A 17264-nucleotide genomic window follows, 5' to 3' on the forward strand; every position below is an offset into this window, starting at 1 on the left:
ATCATGAGTATTTACTGTGATTAATTGAGGAAATTGAACCTATGTTCCCACAGGGTCAGCCTGGGCCAGTGGGCCCCCAGGGGTACAACGGGCCACCAGGATTACAAGGATTCCCAGGACTGCAGGGACGCAAAGGAGACAAGGGTGAAAGGGGAGCCCCCGGAATAACAGGACCCAAGGGCGACGTGGTACGCACGGCTGTTGTGTTCCCCTGGCCTCATGAGGGTGGCGGGTATCTCAGCCGTGCTTAATTTCATTTGCTTTCTCCATAGGGAGCAAGAGGCGTTTCTGGATTCCCTGGTGCCGATGGAATTCCTGTAAGTTTTATGGAAGATTGGAATTGTGAATCATTGCGTGCATTCTAGGCAATACGTTTGTGACTTAAAGAAACATTTTGAACGAGACCTCCTTTTTTGTTTATAACATAAAACAAGTGGGGGCTATACATGCGTATTCTCCCCACGGAATTCAGTCAGACAGTAAACAAATTGTTCGCTTTGTAAAGGTCCTTATAGACTTGGCTTCAGAATTGAGACCACTTTACTAAACTGCGCATTGTTTGGGAATAAAAAGCTAGAGTGCTATCCAGATATATGCCCTAAAGAGCCAGTCTTGCGATCTTGTTTGAACTATAGAGCAACCTGCATATAAAGTTGTTCAGCCAAGAGCATGGGCAGAATGAAGCCCTGCTGAGCATTCGTGCAGCTTCTCAAGTTCTTTACAGCAACCTCACATAAAACAAGAAAAAGAAAAGGCATGGTTTGTTCATGAGAAAAATCTCAAAATGCAATAAAATGTGTTTTTATAACCTAGTTTACTTTACTTCTTGTGGCATAAAAAAATAAACAAAACAGCCTGACTCACAGCCTTCTTCACAGGGACCCACAAGCAGATTTCCCAGGACTGGCTTCCTGGCCAGACCTGACCTCAGGGATCAATGTGTTTATCACACATTCTGACCCGCCTCCCATCCGGCTACTGCTGTGGTTCTGAGACATCTGCTCCACAAACCTCACACATATACACAGATGTGTGTGCCCGTGTCCTGCAGAGGCAGGTTCTGTATCCCCACACACGCACACGCACAGGGAGAGAGACTCCGTTCCCAGGCTGCACGAGTAGGGCCATGCCTTGCAGAAGAGAAGGAGGGAATGAGTGAGTGGGGGGCAGTCCCAGAGAACTCATGCGTTTCCATCAGGTCTTTAGTCCCACTGTCAAGGAGATATCTGCAGAGCAGAAGACAGGGCAAAATAGAGGAAGTCGCATTTGCCAAGACAAGAGCTGCAAGCCAGTGATCTCAGGGTCACCTGAACGGTGGGCTCGGACAGACACCTGGGTTCACACAGCCCTGAACAAATAAGGACATAACGTTCACATCAGTCAGAATCTTGAGAAATGGACAGACATGAAGAATCTGCACCTTCCAAAGATTAAACAGATTAGGAAAGTATTTTCATGTTAATGGTCTGAATCTAAATCACACATTTTTAAACTACTCTTTTGAACTCTTTAGAGTGTCTTTCAGTTTCGTCTCCAGCTGAAATCTGAGTTATAATGGAGTGACATTACAGAAAGCAATTGCAACTCATGTGTACCAGGTTTTCTTCGTGTTTCCACTTTATCCTCATTTAATATCAGAGGCAAATGTCTCACAAACTAGGGAGGAACTAATCGTCATTTGGAGGAATGATTGTGGTTAGCAGGTGAGGAGCATTTTCTACAGAACCTGCTGCTCAAAGGATCCAGTCTCTCTTAACTGCAGAACTCTTGATACTACAAATTAAGTTAACATAAATGTCACCTGCCATAAGTAATCAGTTAATGAATGTAGAGTTTGAGGGACCTGGATCATTTCAGCTGATTAGAAGTTATATATAAGAAGTGATATGCAGTAAAACCTTAGAGTGGTCTCATATCGCAGAGTATCTAATTGGATGTTGAGCAGAGACAGACATTTAACTCATTGGAACTGAAATTTTTCTTTGAAGCACAATTTCAAACTAAGATTAGATTGACATACCATTTCAAATAACTTAGATCAGTTCTAAGCAAGTAAGAAAGACCAACAGCAGACAAATAATAGAGAAGAATTTAAACGTTACAGTTCATTTTAAGCAAAAGCATTACAGAATACTAGAAATCTGGAGCAGAACATGTGGAGAGCTGTTTCCTCGAGCTGAAGTGCAAGGGCCCCTTATGTCTTTATTTCAAGGGCCACTAGAGTGCCAGCTCTGCAAACAGATTGAGAAGCTGCCCACAAATGGGGATTCCTGTGGCTCACCAGAGCGTTTTACTGAAGCCCGTCAGATCTCTCATCTGATGGTACCAGTTCAACCAATGGCTGTGGACATCGGAAGCAAAGAGATGTGCAAATAAAAGTTCTACTCTTTTATTGTATTTCTTAATATCATTGAGGTTACAGCACTGTATGTAGGATTGGTTGTGTGGGGTTTTGGAGGTTTGTTTGTTGTGTTTTGTTTTATTTTGAGACAGGGTCTTGTTCTGTCGCTCAGGCTGGAGTGCAGTGGTGTGATCTTAGCTCACTGCAACCTCTACCACCTGTGCTCAAGCAGTTCTCATGGCTCAGCCTCCCGAGTAGCTGGGATGACAGGCGCATGCCACCATGCCTGGCTAATTTTTGTATTTTTTGTAGAGACAGGGTTTCACCATGTTGGCCAGGTTGGTCTCGAACTCCTGGCCTCAAGTGATCTGCCTGCCTCAGCCTCCCAAAGTGCTGGGATTACAGGTATGAGCCACTGCGCCCAGCCAAGTTTGTGTCTTTATCTTGACATTTTCCAGATTCCTCAAAGTAAATATAAAAGACATCCCAGTGATCTCAAAAATCACTCTGGAATGTATATTTGGTTTATTATCAAGAAAACTAAAAGTTTAACAGTAACTACACAATAACAAAGCATATAGCTAAATATCTATTGTTTAAAAAAACAGCAAAACAGGCTGTGGCCAGGTAGTGCATAAATTATAGATTATTAACCCAGCCCCTGTAATCTCCTGGAACCAGCTTAACGCAGTGAAAATGCCCACAAGTTTAACCTGAGTCTCTCTAGTCACTGCAGACACTTGGCTGTGTTGCCTTTCCCCAGCCCCAGACATTTCAGAACACCTGACATGCTTCATATGCGTGTTTAAAATCTAAAAGGTCATGTTTCCCAAGAAAGCAAACAAGAGGCAATCAGTTCTTTTAAATATGGCAAAGGCCACTGATAAAACCACGTTGTGGGTGTGTCTTCTCTGCTTAGGATGTGGATCTGTGAGACTCACGATCTAAAATTCAGTCGGGCACGCCTGATAAGGACCTCCCTGTTATCCCTGAGAAGGAGGTAGCCGCTTCTGAAATCTCTCCTAGAATTTTTTACATGTACCTTTACTTGTTTTCTACAGGGATAAGGACCTTCCTGTCATCCCTGAGAAGGAAGTAGCCGCTTCTAAAATCTTTTCTAGAATTTCTGAAATGTAATTTTACTTGTCCCTGCTGATAGACAGTCACTCAGCTAGTAAGACAGAAGAACCCCCAGCAAGGTTCTTCTTACCCAAGCCCATGTAAAGCAGAACTTGGCTTCGAAATCCTTTCCCTGCTTAGAACTATACCTTATGCCTTCACTGATTTAATCTTCCATTCATTCATTTGTTCACTTTTGAGGTGTCTTTCCCTTGGATTCATGCCGGGAATGTGGCTTATGAGAATATTTAAGACTGTTTTATCACACAGTTACGTGGCAACTAGAAACCCGCTGATTGGCTGATTCTCTCACTGCTGTCTTTCCCAGGGACACCCGGGGCAAGGTGGGCCCAGGGGAAGGCCCGGCTATGATGGCTGCAACGGAACCCAGGGAGACTCAGGTCCACAGGGGCCCCCCGGCTCTGAGGGGTTCACCGGGCCTCCCGTGAGTATCCCCACAGTGCCTGTGCTCCAGGGACAGGCAGACCCCTGCTAAGCCCTACCTTTATAACCTGTGGGGGCTCCCGCTCATTATGGCCAGAACGGAAGCATAACTGCCTGTTGATGCCCAAGACATGATGTTTCTGGATTCAGATAACTTCATTTTTCATATCCTTTAAATGTTAGATAGAAAATCGTTGTGGTTGATGTTGTTCACTCTGTCTCCTAAGCGTCACTTCATTTTCTCCCAAATTCTCATGATGAATAGTGGAATTGTAAAATGAAAATTAAAAAGCTGAAACCTTGACAGAATCCTGTCCATCACCATCCTTGTCAGATTCTGAAACACTTTGTGATGTGGGAGTGCAGTTACTCTCCAGCAGATACAAGGCAGGAGTTTGTTTTTTAATGGAGGACCTTTTATATAGTCGTCTGTGTTGTAGCCTGATTAATTTTTTTAAGGTCTTGGTAAAACATCCTGAAATATGTCTTCAGTAGTATGTTGCTACCTTATTTCCAGGAAAATCTTGCACATTCAGGGTTTTACTGAAATTTTGTTTGGTGAGATTTTTTATTTAAAAAAAAAAAAATAAAAAAGTGAGGAGGGAGGAACAGTTATTAATCACCTTCATCACGTTTTCACCTGAAGCAAGTGGATTTCTCCTCCTGCTCAGTTCCAGCTCCACCTGCCAGTTCCCCTTTCCTCGGCTGTTTCTGTTTTATGTGGTTCAATTTTTCAGTAAACTACATCAGCTGCTACTCTATATACCATCAATTTCATTATCAAGAAACATATCTATTACTTTAAGTGATTCTTATAGTAGATGTTGAAAGGTATTTACACATGCACATATGTATATACCTACCGTTTATATTTGACACAATTCCAATTTTAAAGAATGACCCAGTATCTATCCCGCAGATGGGTGCTTGTGTTAATATGTTTAGCACACTCCTGCCAAAGAAAGCACGTAGTAGTATTATCAGACTAAAAGCACATAGTAGTATTATCAGACTAAAAATAACGTTGGCATGCTAGAGGGCTGGTTGACAGAGATTCATTTGGGTTTTGAAAATAATTTAAATCCTAAAGTATTTCTATTCTGACTCCAGGAAAGATACGATTGGGTCAATAGGAAATTAAAGGTGTCTCCCTCATTGCTGAATATGGGGCTGGTGTTCAGAATAACCCCCATCAACCATAAGAACAATTAGACCTTGCCTGCAAAAGTCAATGTTCCATCATCCAAATTGTCATAGATGCACCGAATGTTAATGGACTTTTTTTTTTGTTTTTTCTTTTTACAATATACTGCTAATTAGGGGCCCCAAGGACCAAAAGGGCAGAAAGGTGAGCCTTATGCACTGCCTAGAGAGGAACGCGACAGATATCGGGTACGTTTGCAAGAAGAGATGGGAGGGGTAATGAAGGGACCCAGTGTAAATTCTCAACTAGCAAAGTTAATTGCCAAGTGAACTTTGCATGTAAGAATGAATGTACTGAAGGCATGCCTAGAATGGCAGCATAACCCAAGTCACATTGAATTTAAAAGTCATCTTATTTCCGATCAGGATGTTTTCAATCTTATTTTTGTGTGTTTATCTCTTTCCCATATTCACAATACTCCAAGCCAAGTTAGTATTTGTACTTAATATTAGTAAATATTAATATTACTAAAATATATTCTGACTAAATCACAATATTAGTAAAAATTAATATTAGTAAGTTAACGTTAGTAAGTCCTGATAGGGCTGGTCTGTTTGATATGCTTATTTCCAACTCTGCAATAAAAGATAACTAAATCTGAAGATGGTTAAAAGCTATCACTCTTAAAATTATTTCTTCTCCATTAGGGCGAACCTGGAGAGCCTGGATTGGTCGGTTTCCAGGTAAGTTTATTTTTATTAGACGAAATTCAAAGCAAAAGTTTAAGAGCTTCAGAACTCCAAGTACCAGTTTACCTCTCTTAAAAACATTCTCTCACTACCTATCCATAGGGACCTCCCGGCCGCCCTGGGCCTGTGGGGCAGATGGGTCCAGTTGGAGCTCCAGGGAGACCAGTAAGTACTGGGACACAGGTGCCGACTCTGACCATCATCAGGTCATCCCTTCCAGATGCCACTTTTTTAGTGATTGAATCCAGATGAGAGCTTTAAGAATAATTATGATGCTTACAGGTGTAGCAGAGAACATTAAAATGGACCCTTCCTTGCCCACATTCTGCTGCTGTTAAGGCTGAAGAATAAGAACTTAAAATTATGGTCACCAGCTCAGTGCCAGTTATGTCAAATTTTGACTTGGTCCTGGCAGGGTGCCCTTCCATCCCCACCCCATACCTACCCAGTGACAAAGAGCCCATCATCCCTGGGCAAGGCAAACCAAAGTCCCACAGGTTCATAAGGAGGAAATGGGGTTGGCCTGTGCCACGCTGGTGCTAGCAGGCGTATCACACCTGGGCTCATTCCAGCAGGTGAGATACTGGCCATTGTTTAACAAAATGGCCCTAGAGGGCTCATTGCAAGTAGGGAAGAGCAGAAAAAGGCACTTGCTAAGGCTTGTGCAGCTCTCTGGCCACTCCCACCGCTGCACAGTGACCTGGAAGGTGAACTGGCCACTGCGAGAGCTCCTGACTCTCTCATTCCCCACATGTGCTAGTAATCGGATAAGTAGGCCTTAACTTATACAAGGAGAGATCTGGGCTGCAGGCAAGAGAGACCTTCTCACAGGAAACCATTGCTCAAGACCAAGACAAGCTATCAAGGGACACTAACACCAGTTCCTTGACAGATACTAAGGAAAAAAATGAAGTCATATATGTTTGGGGAGACTCAGTCAAACTAACAGTTGGGGGTGGGGGTACTTATGATTTTCTTCAGATTATAATAAATAACAATAATAATAACAGATTTTGTTTCTACAAAGCAAATTTCCCTGGTGCTGTGAAAGTCATTTTTGCAAGTCTGTGAAAGACCTGGTCAGGGTGACTGAAATCAGGATCATACGAGACGCCCTTGCTGTTCCACTCCATTCAGTTGTCGGCTTAGTCACAGCACACATACCACATGCCTGGGTTTCATACTTTAAATGCACAGCTCAGAGAAGTCGGGCACAACAGATTGTACTTGCTAGGTCCTTAGCTGCTCTGCCAGCTTTTGGTTCTTCACATGGGCCAGGCAATCATCCACAACCCCCTCCTTGTCCGCTCCTTTGTATCCACTTATTTGTACTTAAACACTCTTCTGCATCTGAAATGCCTTAATCCTAAGCACGGTGTTGACACTGAATGCTCTGCAGAAAGACACACCATGACGTTGCAGATGGACTTTCCACCCTGCAGTGCCAGCCTGTAGATGCATTCTGTCCATGAACACTGGCCGAGCTACCAGGAAGAAGTGCCGCATGGAGTCTCCTGGGCACTCCCAGAGGAACTCGGGGAAACTGTCTCTGCAGTCACGGGGCCTGGGACCTTGCAAAGGGATCAGAACAAACACAGAGAGGACATGGGTGAAGTCGAAAGCCTAAACACACAAAAGCAAAGCAGAAACAGCTGTCCGTAGACAGCCGGCAGATTCTGAGAACTGGAGCTGACCTGAGCCCCTCTCCCCCAGCATATCATCCCTGCCAAGCCAAATGCATCAGAAACCTCCATGCATCCTACACAATGTCCTAAATATACAGTAAATGGCTTTCCCAGAGCTTTCCAGCGGATGTTATCTGGGTCCTGGGGTAAAGAAAACAGTTTACACATTTCTTTGTATTTGTACAGGGACCACCCGGACCCCCTGGACCAAAAGGACAGCAAGTAAGTTGGTTTTGGGGGTTGAGGATGAGGGAAGTGGGTACTTAGGTGTTTGTGGGTCTGTTTTTTACCATAAAACTTCTCGGTTAACAACTATTTATTGTTTATATTATGATGAAAACGGTTTTGTAGGTTTTTAAGACATAATGTTAAACTCCAAGGATAGATCCATGGTGCCTCTGGACATTAAAAAAGTGAATAAGTGGAATGATTTGTTGTTTGCAAATTAATTCCCACACGCCTGTTGCTATATGAAAACCAAACTGATGAATATTTGATTGAAAATGAAGATTAGAACAATTTAGGGACAGCTCACATTTATTCAAGTGCATTGATTTACAAGAATGGACAAAATGTAACTCTATCTGTTGTAGGGAGGCCAGTGTCATTCTTCTTACCTGAGTAGAATTAGATTCTACAGGAGTCTCATGTCAGCCTCTAGGGATATATTCAGTGATAGTCAAGTTAGGCTAAAGCCCAAAGCTATATACTGTTTTTATCCCAGAAAGGTTACACAGCAAAGTAGGTGGTTTGTTAGAAACTCGGAGGACAGAACGAGGGTTCCTTATTATCTGGGAAAGCTGGATAAATGTCCAAGACAAACGAATGCAGTTGACAAGGGAAGTATTTGATCAAAATGCAACATAATTCAGAAATACTGGGCTGCCAACGGGAAGCATCTAGGAACCTTTCCCTTGCCCTGTGTCCCGATGGAGGACGCGCCAAGGCCACACATTGCCATGCCTGCCCATTGCTGTGACCCCTGGTGACCACAGCTGCTACCGCCCATGCCCCCAGGCTCCTGTCCCCTCTGACACGGCTTCCTGTCGGCTGGGGAGCTTGCGCAGGCTGCTGGACGCCCCACCGCCTGGCAGCCTGGAGCAGGATAAGATGGGCTCCAGGCCAAGAGCAGCAGAAATAGGACCGGTGGCCGGGCTGAGGAGGCAGCAGCCAAGCCCTGAGCCCAGGCATGAGCCTCAGATCTCCCCTTGCTGCAGCAAACATAAACAGCCCTCCTCACCCCTGACCAAGTCACTTCCTGGTGACTTTGACGACCAGCTCAGGAGACAGAGAGGGACCGTGGGGGACTCACACAAATTGCATTCTAATCTAGCCTGGCTGTGTTTCTGTGCTTTGATTTCAGCTCCCCGCCAGGTGGGGAAGAAGCAAAAGGCAAAAATTCATGGAAGGCTTTGTTTTTATTTTCAGAAAATATCTGGACATTGGAGGGGGTGGACGGTAGACTGCAGAGAGAGAGAGATCAGATAGGGCCTGTGTGACCCTGCTGTCACTGTGGGAACACAGAAACCCTGGGAAAGAAGCAAAGCTTTGGGGAGTAGAAGAGGACTGTGCCTGTGATGTGCACACATTTGTCATCTTGCTTTTTCTATGCACGAATCTTAGAGGTCACTGTTCTCAGTCCTCCCACACATGGCGACTGCGTCCATGAAATTATTAAATCCTTACTGTGACACTGGCCCTAGTTTTGCTTCTTAAGCAAAAAGGAAGACAAAAAGGCTGGAGAAAGCCCAGAGAATCACCCAAAATCATTATATTCTGATTGATTTTAAATTTCCAAAGATTATTAAAAAGGTAAAGTTTATATGAAATGAGGAGTATTTTGCCAAAATGAGAGAACACTGAGCCAGAAGAAAGGACGAATCATGGTCTTCAAATGCAGAGTCCAGGGGGTGAAACGGGGCTGCTTCCTCTATCTACAGGGGCCAGAACCCAGGCACATGTTCTTAGACTACAGTCTGCAGAGACCATATACTCACAATTGAGGGCCAGCACCACCTGGGGTCCAATCTCAGCTCCCACTCATTCACTCTGAGGCCTTGGTCACCCGATAGAACAAACTGTCAATCAGTTTCTACAATGCAAAGCAAGAATGTTATGAAAATATAGTTGCTCAGTAAAGTTGCCGACCCATAGGTCTTGGGTATCTTTTTCTAAGAAAAATAATTTTATTTCTCTCTGATTATTACTTTTTTAAAACTTACAAAAATTATTTATCTTTTCAGGGCAACAGAGGACTTGGTTTCTACGGAGTTAAGGGTGAAAAGGTAAAGGGAGCCTGGTCCCGCAGAGGCATGCAGCATTTCTCAGCCAGGAAATACATCATGTTAATTGCTAAGTTCTATGCTGTGAAACTTTTACCTTGAGTTGGTCTGCGGACAGACCATTTGCACAGGGAAATAATCATTGCAAAGTGCTAAGTTGTCACCCACATACCAGTGATAATTCTGCATCAATGAGACGGTAAACATGGACCATCTAGGCTAGCCGAGACTCTGACACAGAGACGTAAACTCAGCTCATCTTCAGCAGGTGAAGGTGAGGACATGCCATTGAGGGCATCTTCTCATATGTGGAACCCAGAGGTGATCGAGGGGACTGAGACTAGAACCAGAGACTGACATGGAGCCATCACAGGGACCAGAGGATCTCAGGGACCAGCCCTGGTAGGCCACAAAGGCAGCCATAAGGACCATGTGGCTTTTCTCCTTAGAACAGTGAATCTTAGAACAGTGCTAAGATTCAAAGACCTCATGACCTTAGAGAGGAACGTGTGAGATCACATGCACGACAGGCTTGACGCAGCGCCCACATTCTGCAAGCAAAACCTCACCAACACAGTCCCATTGCGTTCACCACAAAAGCCATGTACTCACTGTAAAATAGACCTGTCCCTTGGCCTCATGACCAGAACATTTCTATTTTGTTTTCCATTCTGCTTTTTGATGGAACAGCACAGGAAGTTGAATCAAGTCCTGCTCATGTTTGAAGAGGAAACTCTTCCTTCTTTACGTTAATGCCATAGAAGAAGTCAGAAAAGAACAATTAGCAAGCAGAGGGCTTCTGGGAAAAAAAGAAAGAAAAACATTGAAGATCCAAACACATAAAAATGTATAGCCCCATACGATGAAATATAACAACATAATAAAATAAAAATAAGAGAAATCTGGGAAGAAATCATTGGTGGGAGAAGAGAATAGTCCTGCTGAATGTAATGGAGATTAAGTTAGAGTCTACAATCTACAAAGGGCTTATGCAAATAATTAGCAAAGAACATCAGGGGCCCAACGGGTACAAGGGCGGAGAACAAACAGTTTGGGTATTTTAAGATGCTCTATTAGTGGACACTCAGCGTGCACTGTGGAGTATCACTTTCTGCAGCAGCTGATCCATCATCCCCGTTTGCTGCTGTCCATGTTATGTGACACCCGGGCTCAGACTTGTATGATATAGTTTAATGTGGAAACAAAGGAAGAGACAAGAATGTTCTTTTTGTGTCCATTTCTGGGAGGTGAAGCCAGAATATTATGCAAGGATAGTTGTCCAGTAATGGTTTAGATAGATTGGTTTCACCGTCTGCACACCACATCAAAAAGCGTTTTCTGCCAATGATAAAAATGCAAATTAAAGCAATCTTGGGCTATGATATTTATTCAAGATTGCTTTTTATTATATAAAAACATCTTTAGCTGGGGAAGTAGTCTTTCATTTCTTCAGCATTTCTTTTATCTTGGTGCCCATCACGGCAACCAGTAGAGTAATACCTGTCAAAAACCAGGAAGACATTAAGTCTTCATAGCTAATAATTCCCATACATAGAAATTCACTGTAAGGAAATAACCCCACAGAAACAAATGCAGTTCAGAACTGTGAACAACCTACATGGCCTTTATGCATAAATTCTAAATGATTGCTAATGAAAGGGGGATACAAAACGCTTACACCAGGATTACTCTGTGTTGTGATTATTATACTATAAAGAGGTACACATATGGTAAGTAATATGCAAAAATTAAAACTGCAGTATTTTGGCCATCTTGTGTTTGTATTCGAGTTTTGTGGTTTCCTTTCTATTTAAAGACAACTGCTTTTGCTAAATAATTTGCAGGGTGACGTAGGGCAGCCGGGACCCAATGGGATTCCATCGGACACCCTCCACCCCATCGTCGCGCCCACGGGAGTCACCTTCCACCCAGATCAGTACAAGGTAAAGAGCAAAACTGATTGTTTTCCTAGTTGAACTAAAAAAAAGGAGAGTAAAAGTAAATTTCTTCAACTGTATTCAGTCACATTCCAAGTAGAAAAAGCCTCACCACCAACCTGGAAAATTATGCATGAAACCATAACCATGTCCTCCCAGAATGTTTTTGACGCTTGCAGACAGTTACTAGATCCACAGTGCAATTACCTCGTCAGTCCATCATCTCAAACGATTGTGATGAATCTGAAGCAATGTGAGAATTCATTAAAAAATAAAAACCTCACGTCTATCCTTACGTTCAGTGTAGATGGAGGCTCATGGTCATACCGTAATTCAAAGCCAGAATCACAGAACTGTCTAGCAAAATGTGTTCAGCAAAATAAAACCTACTTCTTTGCTGACATGAAGCACCTTTTGGAGGATCAGAGTCAGTTTTTGACAGTCTCTGAATCATTCAGTTAACATTTTGCTTAATTGAAATCATGCTCTTAGTCTGAAATAGGAATTGCCGTCCAGTCTGCCTGGGTTCGAAGGCTTCTGTGCCACCCACTCGCTCAGGGAGGGTCCCGCAGCCTTTCTAGGGCTTCCTGTTCCCCTTGTCAAATGGGGATGGTGACACTGACCTGGAGCTGACGAGGAGGTTGCAGGCGACTGTGAAACACTCAGTACCATGTGGGGCACACAGAATACCTGGGAACTAAAATGGAAACCCCAAACGTAGAGATCTTATCTTTCCAAATAGAATCTGATTCCCAACTCTTCAGCATCTGTCAGGATGGGGCTTGGTTCCTGGGTCCTGGGTCCTGGGTCCTGGGTCTTGGGGCGGATTTGGCAGGCAGGACCACTGTCTTTTGGGGGAAAACAACCTAGGTGGCTATGGCCCAAAGTATGAGTGACTGTTGACAAAAGTGTCCTGGGAGGCAGCAGGGAGGGCCTCTGTCCAGCTTCTGAATGGGAGCCCAGGGCAGGGTTGCTGCGTGTGGAGGTACCCAATCTTCTGAGTCAGGCTTCCCACCCTGTCTACAACCCAGGCCAGGGTGGGATCTGGGGCTGAGCATGGCCGACCTGCAGGGACAGTTGTGAGCTGCAGGAATCCAAGGTACCCTCCAGGAATGACGGGGACAGAGGGCCCGCCAGTTGCTGTTTCTTTCACCATTTTAGACAAAGAGAAGTGGGAAAAACGTGGATCATGTGTTTGATCTATGATATTGACATGGCTTTCAACAGCCACTTTTGCTTCAAGTTTCAATATGTTCCATGTGTGTCTTTTCCTCAGAGGACGTCCTGATAATGTTTTCTTCCAAAGAGTATTTTCATTAAGGCTTTTCCTTGGGCACGTGCTCCCATGATACGGATGTGAACATCTGCCTGGAACTGTGTGGGGGATAAAGGAAAACACAGAGAAGGAAAGACAGACTTTCCCTTGTACCAAGAGGAATACATGAATTAATTTGTCTTGTGAACATCTAGAAGAAATGACACATCTTTTCCCTTGAATTTTGAAGCTGCAAAATTTAAGAGTCGTGTGTTGCAGTCAATTTATAATGATTGAGGATTGATTCAATACTTTCAGCCCATGTAATGAACCCAGATTGATTTTTACCCGTTACCATCTTCAAATTAATAAGCATTTCTTATTTTTCATATTCTTCACAGGGTGAAAAAGGCAGTGAAGGGGAACCAGGAATAAGAGTAAGTGGAGTAATGAGCCTGCTCCCTCCCCTGTGGCTCCTGGGCCCTCAGCGCTCTGCCGGGCATGACGGGGTGCACCGTGCGCTCGTGCCCGCACACCGTCAACCTCTCATCCCCTTGTCCGTAGTAGGACAGTATTAGCATGCATTTTTACACTCTCTTTCCAGAACTCAGTTCTAGAATTTCTTCCTCTTGGTAACATAAACACTGGCTAATCATCTTCTGAGGTTTGGGAAGGGAGCGTGAAGATGGCAGAGGGGCGTGGCTTCCATTCAGGTGCCACCAGGTTCTGCCCTCTGTCCCCTCTGTCACTGCCTGTCCTCAGAGCTTCACGGTCACTTACCACGTGACGTGACACACGCAGTCCTGGATGGGTGACAACCCAGGAAGGCTGGCGGGTCTCCTAGGACCGTGCCCTGCACTGTGCCTGAGTTGAGCATCGCCAGGCAGTCTGGACACCATCGGGGCTGAGGACACAGAATCCCGGAGCAGAGGATGACACTTGGGCCCTACCGGCTGGAGGGGCCGCCCGTGGGCTGCGCCTTACGCCCCCTCTGCTCTCTCCTAGGGCATTTCCTTGAAGGGAGAAGAAGGAATCATGGGCTTTCCTGGACTGAGGGTAAACCACGCCTTTTATAACTGCAGTTGTTGGTTTGGTTTGGTTTTTTTAAGTAGGCTTTCCTTTTTAGAGCTGTTTCAGGTTCACAGTGAAATTTACCAGAAAGTACAGAGATTTCCCATTATTACTTCCCCCCACCCCCCACCCCACCCCACACACAGCCCCCCAGCACGAACATCTTGCTCTGGGGGCTGCACTGGCTACAATCCTGTGAACCACCTTGACACACCCTCCGCGGAGGAGGCGCCAGGACCACACAAACCTTTCTGGTTGTGTGCGTTCAGCTCAGTTAGTCTGTGGTAACCAAAAATGTAGAATATCTTAAACACATACTGATTTCCGACCGTCCCAAGAGCCCAACAAAAATCCCTAGTTGTAAGGGGCAGGAAGGGGTCCCTGTCCACGGTGTTTCAGCCACCTGAGAGACGACAGACCTCACCTTCAGAGCCCCAGCCTGGACTGACCCCACTCACTCCACGACCACACCTAGCTGAGGTTTGGGACAGGTGGTCAGAGCCCTGGGCCCAGGAAGAGAAAGCTTGAGTTTTGGTGACTATCTGGCAGTTGCTACCACTCAAAAGACCATGTTTTACATTCTCCAAAAATAAGAATAGAGAGACACAGTAGAACATTGGAGTACAAGCCTTTTTATATTTTTAGTTTTTTATTGTGCCGTCTTGGTGGATTTCTCTGTGTTTCTTTAAGTGGTAGAAATGATGCGCGTTATGAAAGCAGTGCTAAAATGATGCATCTCCCTCAGGAAATGAAAGTCCTGGAATGGCTCTGATGCCTTCCGTAGTGAAGCAGCTTTGAGATTAGGATGGATTCTGCTTTCTTTGAGCTTTTTTATCATAGTCATTATTTCCCACCCCCACCCGCCACAACTTTGTAAAGGGGGAAGAATTAATTATTAATAGTTGGTATTGAATTTGACAATGTGTTCCTGTTCTTCAAAGTCTGGACCTGAGACTTGTTCACTCTGTCTATCAGCATTTTGCTGTAATCACAGCCAGGTGCCGTAGTCAAGCCCTCTGGAAATGTTACTGCATATTCTGAGCTGTTTGCTTCTGTTTTTTTGTTCAATCCAGGGTTACCCTGGCTTGAGTGGTGAAAAAGGATCACCAGGACAGAAGGTAAGCTGGATGCACGAACTGCACTCTGCTCTGGGCCCACGACATCCCACAGAGGTTAAATAAGTGTAGGCCTTGGCATCTCAGGAAAGAAAATTCATCTCCAGGAAAAACATCAAAAACGGTTCTTGTATTTGCAGTCACACAGATAATCCCGCCTCCCAGGTCATTCACAATACTTCAGCTGGGTCATTACCTTGGCTCTCACTTTTGCAAACTATCTTTTGGTTCCTCTCCTTCAAAGTGTCCATCACTCAACCCCACCAGCCATGGCTTCTATATCGTCCAGCCTCACACCCCTCCTCCATGTCCTTGTCACTCGTAGGAAGGTCCTGGACTTGGTGACCCAGGGTCCACCTAAATTTTTTTATAGATTGACCCATACTCTGACACTTCATTTATGTTTAATGGCAACCCAATTATTTTTATCATGAGTTCTGTGGACAGATTTTCGGCTTTTTTTTTTAGGAGAAAAATGTTATGTAAGAAATGTATTATGGACCAGGAGCAGTGGCTCATGCCTGTAATTCCAGTACTTTGGGAGGCCCGAGGAGGGTGGATCACCTGAGGTCAGGAGTTTGAGACCAGCCTGACCAACATGGTGAAACCCTATCTCTACTAAAAATACAAAATTTGCCAGAAGTGGTGTGGGCACCTGTAATCCCAGCTACTCAGGAGGCTGAGGCAGGAGAATCACTTGAACCCAGGAGGCAGAGGCTACAGTGTGCTGAGATCGAGATCGCGCCATTGCACTCCAGCCTGGGCAACAAGAGTGAAACTCCATCTCAAAATAATAATAATGATAAAATTTTAAAAAAGAAATGTATTATGAATCTAGGTCAGATTTAGAACTGTCTGAACTCTAGGTTATACACGATGTTTTAGTTCAGTGGTTGATGCCTTTTCTCTGTTCGCTGTGCGTGCGGGTCCCGCCCCACAGCCCACAGCACACGCCTCCCACACAGGCCCAGCAGGCTCCCCAGGCACCACCAGCGACAGCCCCTTGGGTCTCACATCGCACTCATGCCAACATACACACAAAGACGTGTAACTTCACATGCATATAACGGAGCAACAAAAGAAATGACCGTGTCTGTGCTGCTCTGCCCAGTGCCCCTTAGAGAGTGTTCCATGTTGGCAGGTACGCATCTGCCTCGTTCTTGAAAGCTGCAGAGAATGGCAGTCAGTGGATGCGCCATATTTCCTTACCCCCTCGAGGTGGTTCTCATATTTCCAGCAAACATGCAGTCGCCTCGGTGGTACACAGGGCTTGGTTGCCTGCCCATGGGCTAGTATGTCCATCGCTCAGTCCTAGTAGATGCATAGAGATAGAGTATTATGAAAATCACTAGCCTCGGGATCGCAACCCCATTGAATCCTGCTCGGGGCTGCACGGAGGGTAGTGTGGCATCTGGAGGCCCACGGGCTGCAGTTAGCTGGTGCAGAAGCTTGGCAGGCCTGATGGGGGTTCCGCATGCTTGTTCCGGGACCGCAGAGGGACCTGCCTCCCGGACTCCCTTTCTGACCTCCACTGGCTCTAGGCATGGTCGTCTTGACCCAGCATTCTGGTTTTGACCATTCAAACTTAACACCATCTTGCTGACTTCCTGCAACCTCAAATGATCTTACTGTTCCCATTCCTGTTTTTTATGCTAAACTCAGCCCAGGGAGCCAATGCCAGGCTTTGCCGTAATCACACCCAGCCTTTCATAACATCAGTTACCGATGGGAGTACTCCCAAAGGCAGCACACCTACAGCAAGAGCTATCCAAACCCACCCCACCCCGAGGCCACATTCTAGTTCATGGCTTAGAAAAAGCAAATGTTGTAAAGAGACAGAGGCTAAAGCAGACATTATCATTCAAAAGTAACCCATTTCCACCTACCCCATGTGATTGAAGTGCTGCTGTTAATTTCCTGCCATGTGCTAGTAAAATTATAATTATCTTTAGTTTTCCATCTTCAACACAAGGGAGTTGTAGTGTTTAAAAGTACATTTCCAGGTGCCTGTAATCCCAGCAGTTTGGGAGGCCAAGGTGAGTGAATCATAGAGGTCAGGAGTTCAAGACCGACCTGGCCAACATGGTGAAACGCTGTCTCTACTAAAAATATTTTTTAAAAA

The 17264-nt window shown here is 44.9% G+C and overlaps 1 protein-coding gene across 1 annotated transcript in view; it reads left to right on the forward strand.

Annotated features, from left to right (window-relative positions):
- Positions 1 to 17264, forward strand: part of COL4A2 (collagen, type IV, alpha 2) — a 205673-nt gene that overhangs the window by 123987 nt on the left and 64422 nt on the right. Inside the window, exons 5-16 of the mRNA XM_011933880.1 lie at positions 54 to 188; positions 273 to 317; positions 3789 to 3905; positions 5225 to 5296; positions 5756 to 5791; positions 5900 to 5962; positions 7669 to 7704; positions 9726 to 9767; positions 11609 to 11707; positions 13358 to 13393; positions 13962 to 14012; positions 15101 to 15145. Of these exons, the coding sequence (XP_011789270.1) occupies positions 54 to 188; positions 273 to 317; positions 3789 to 3905; positions 5225 to 5296; positions 5756 to 5791; positions 5900 to 5962; positions 7669 to 7704; positions 9726 to 9767; positions 11609 to 11707; positions 13358 to 13393; positions 13962 to 14012; positions 15101 to 15145 (777 nt within the window). The remainder of the gene's footprint in view (positions 1 to 53; positions 189 to 272; positions 318 to 3788; positions 3906 to 5224; positions 5297 to 5755; positions 5792 to 5899; positions 5963 to 7668; positions 7705 to 9725; positions 9768 to 11608; positions 11708 to 13357; positions 13394 to 13961; positions 14013 to 15100; positions 15146 to 17264) is intronic.

This window comes from Colobus angolensis, unplaced genomic scaffold (genome assembly GCF_000951035.1).
Source record: "Colobus angolensis palliatus isolate OR3802 unplaced genomic scaffold, Cang.pa_1.0 Scaffold13, whole genome shotgun sequence".
Lineage (NCBI taxonomy): Eukaryota > Metazoa > Chordata > Mammalia > Primates > Cercopithecidae > Colobus > Colobus angolensis.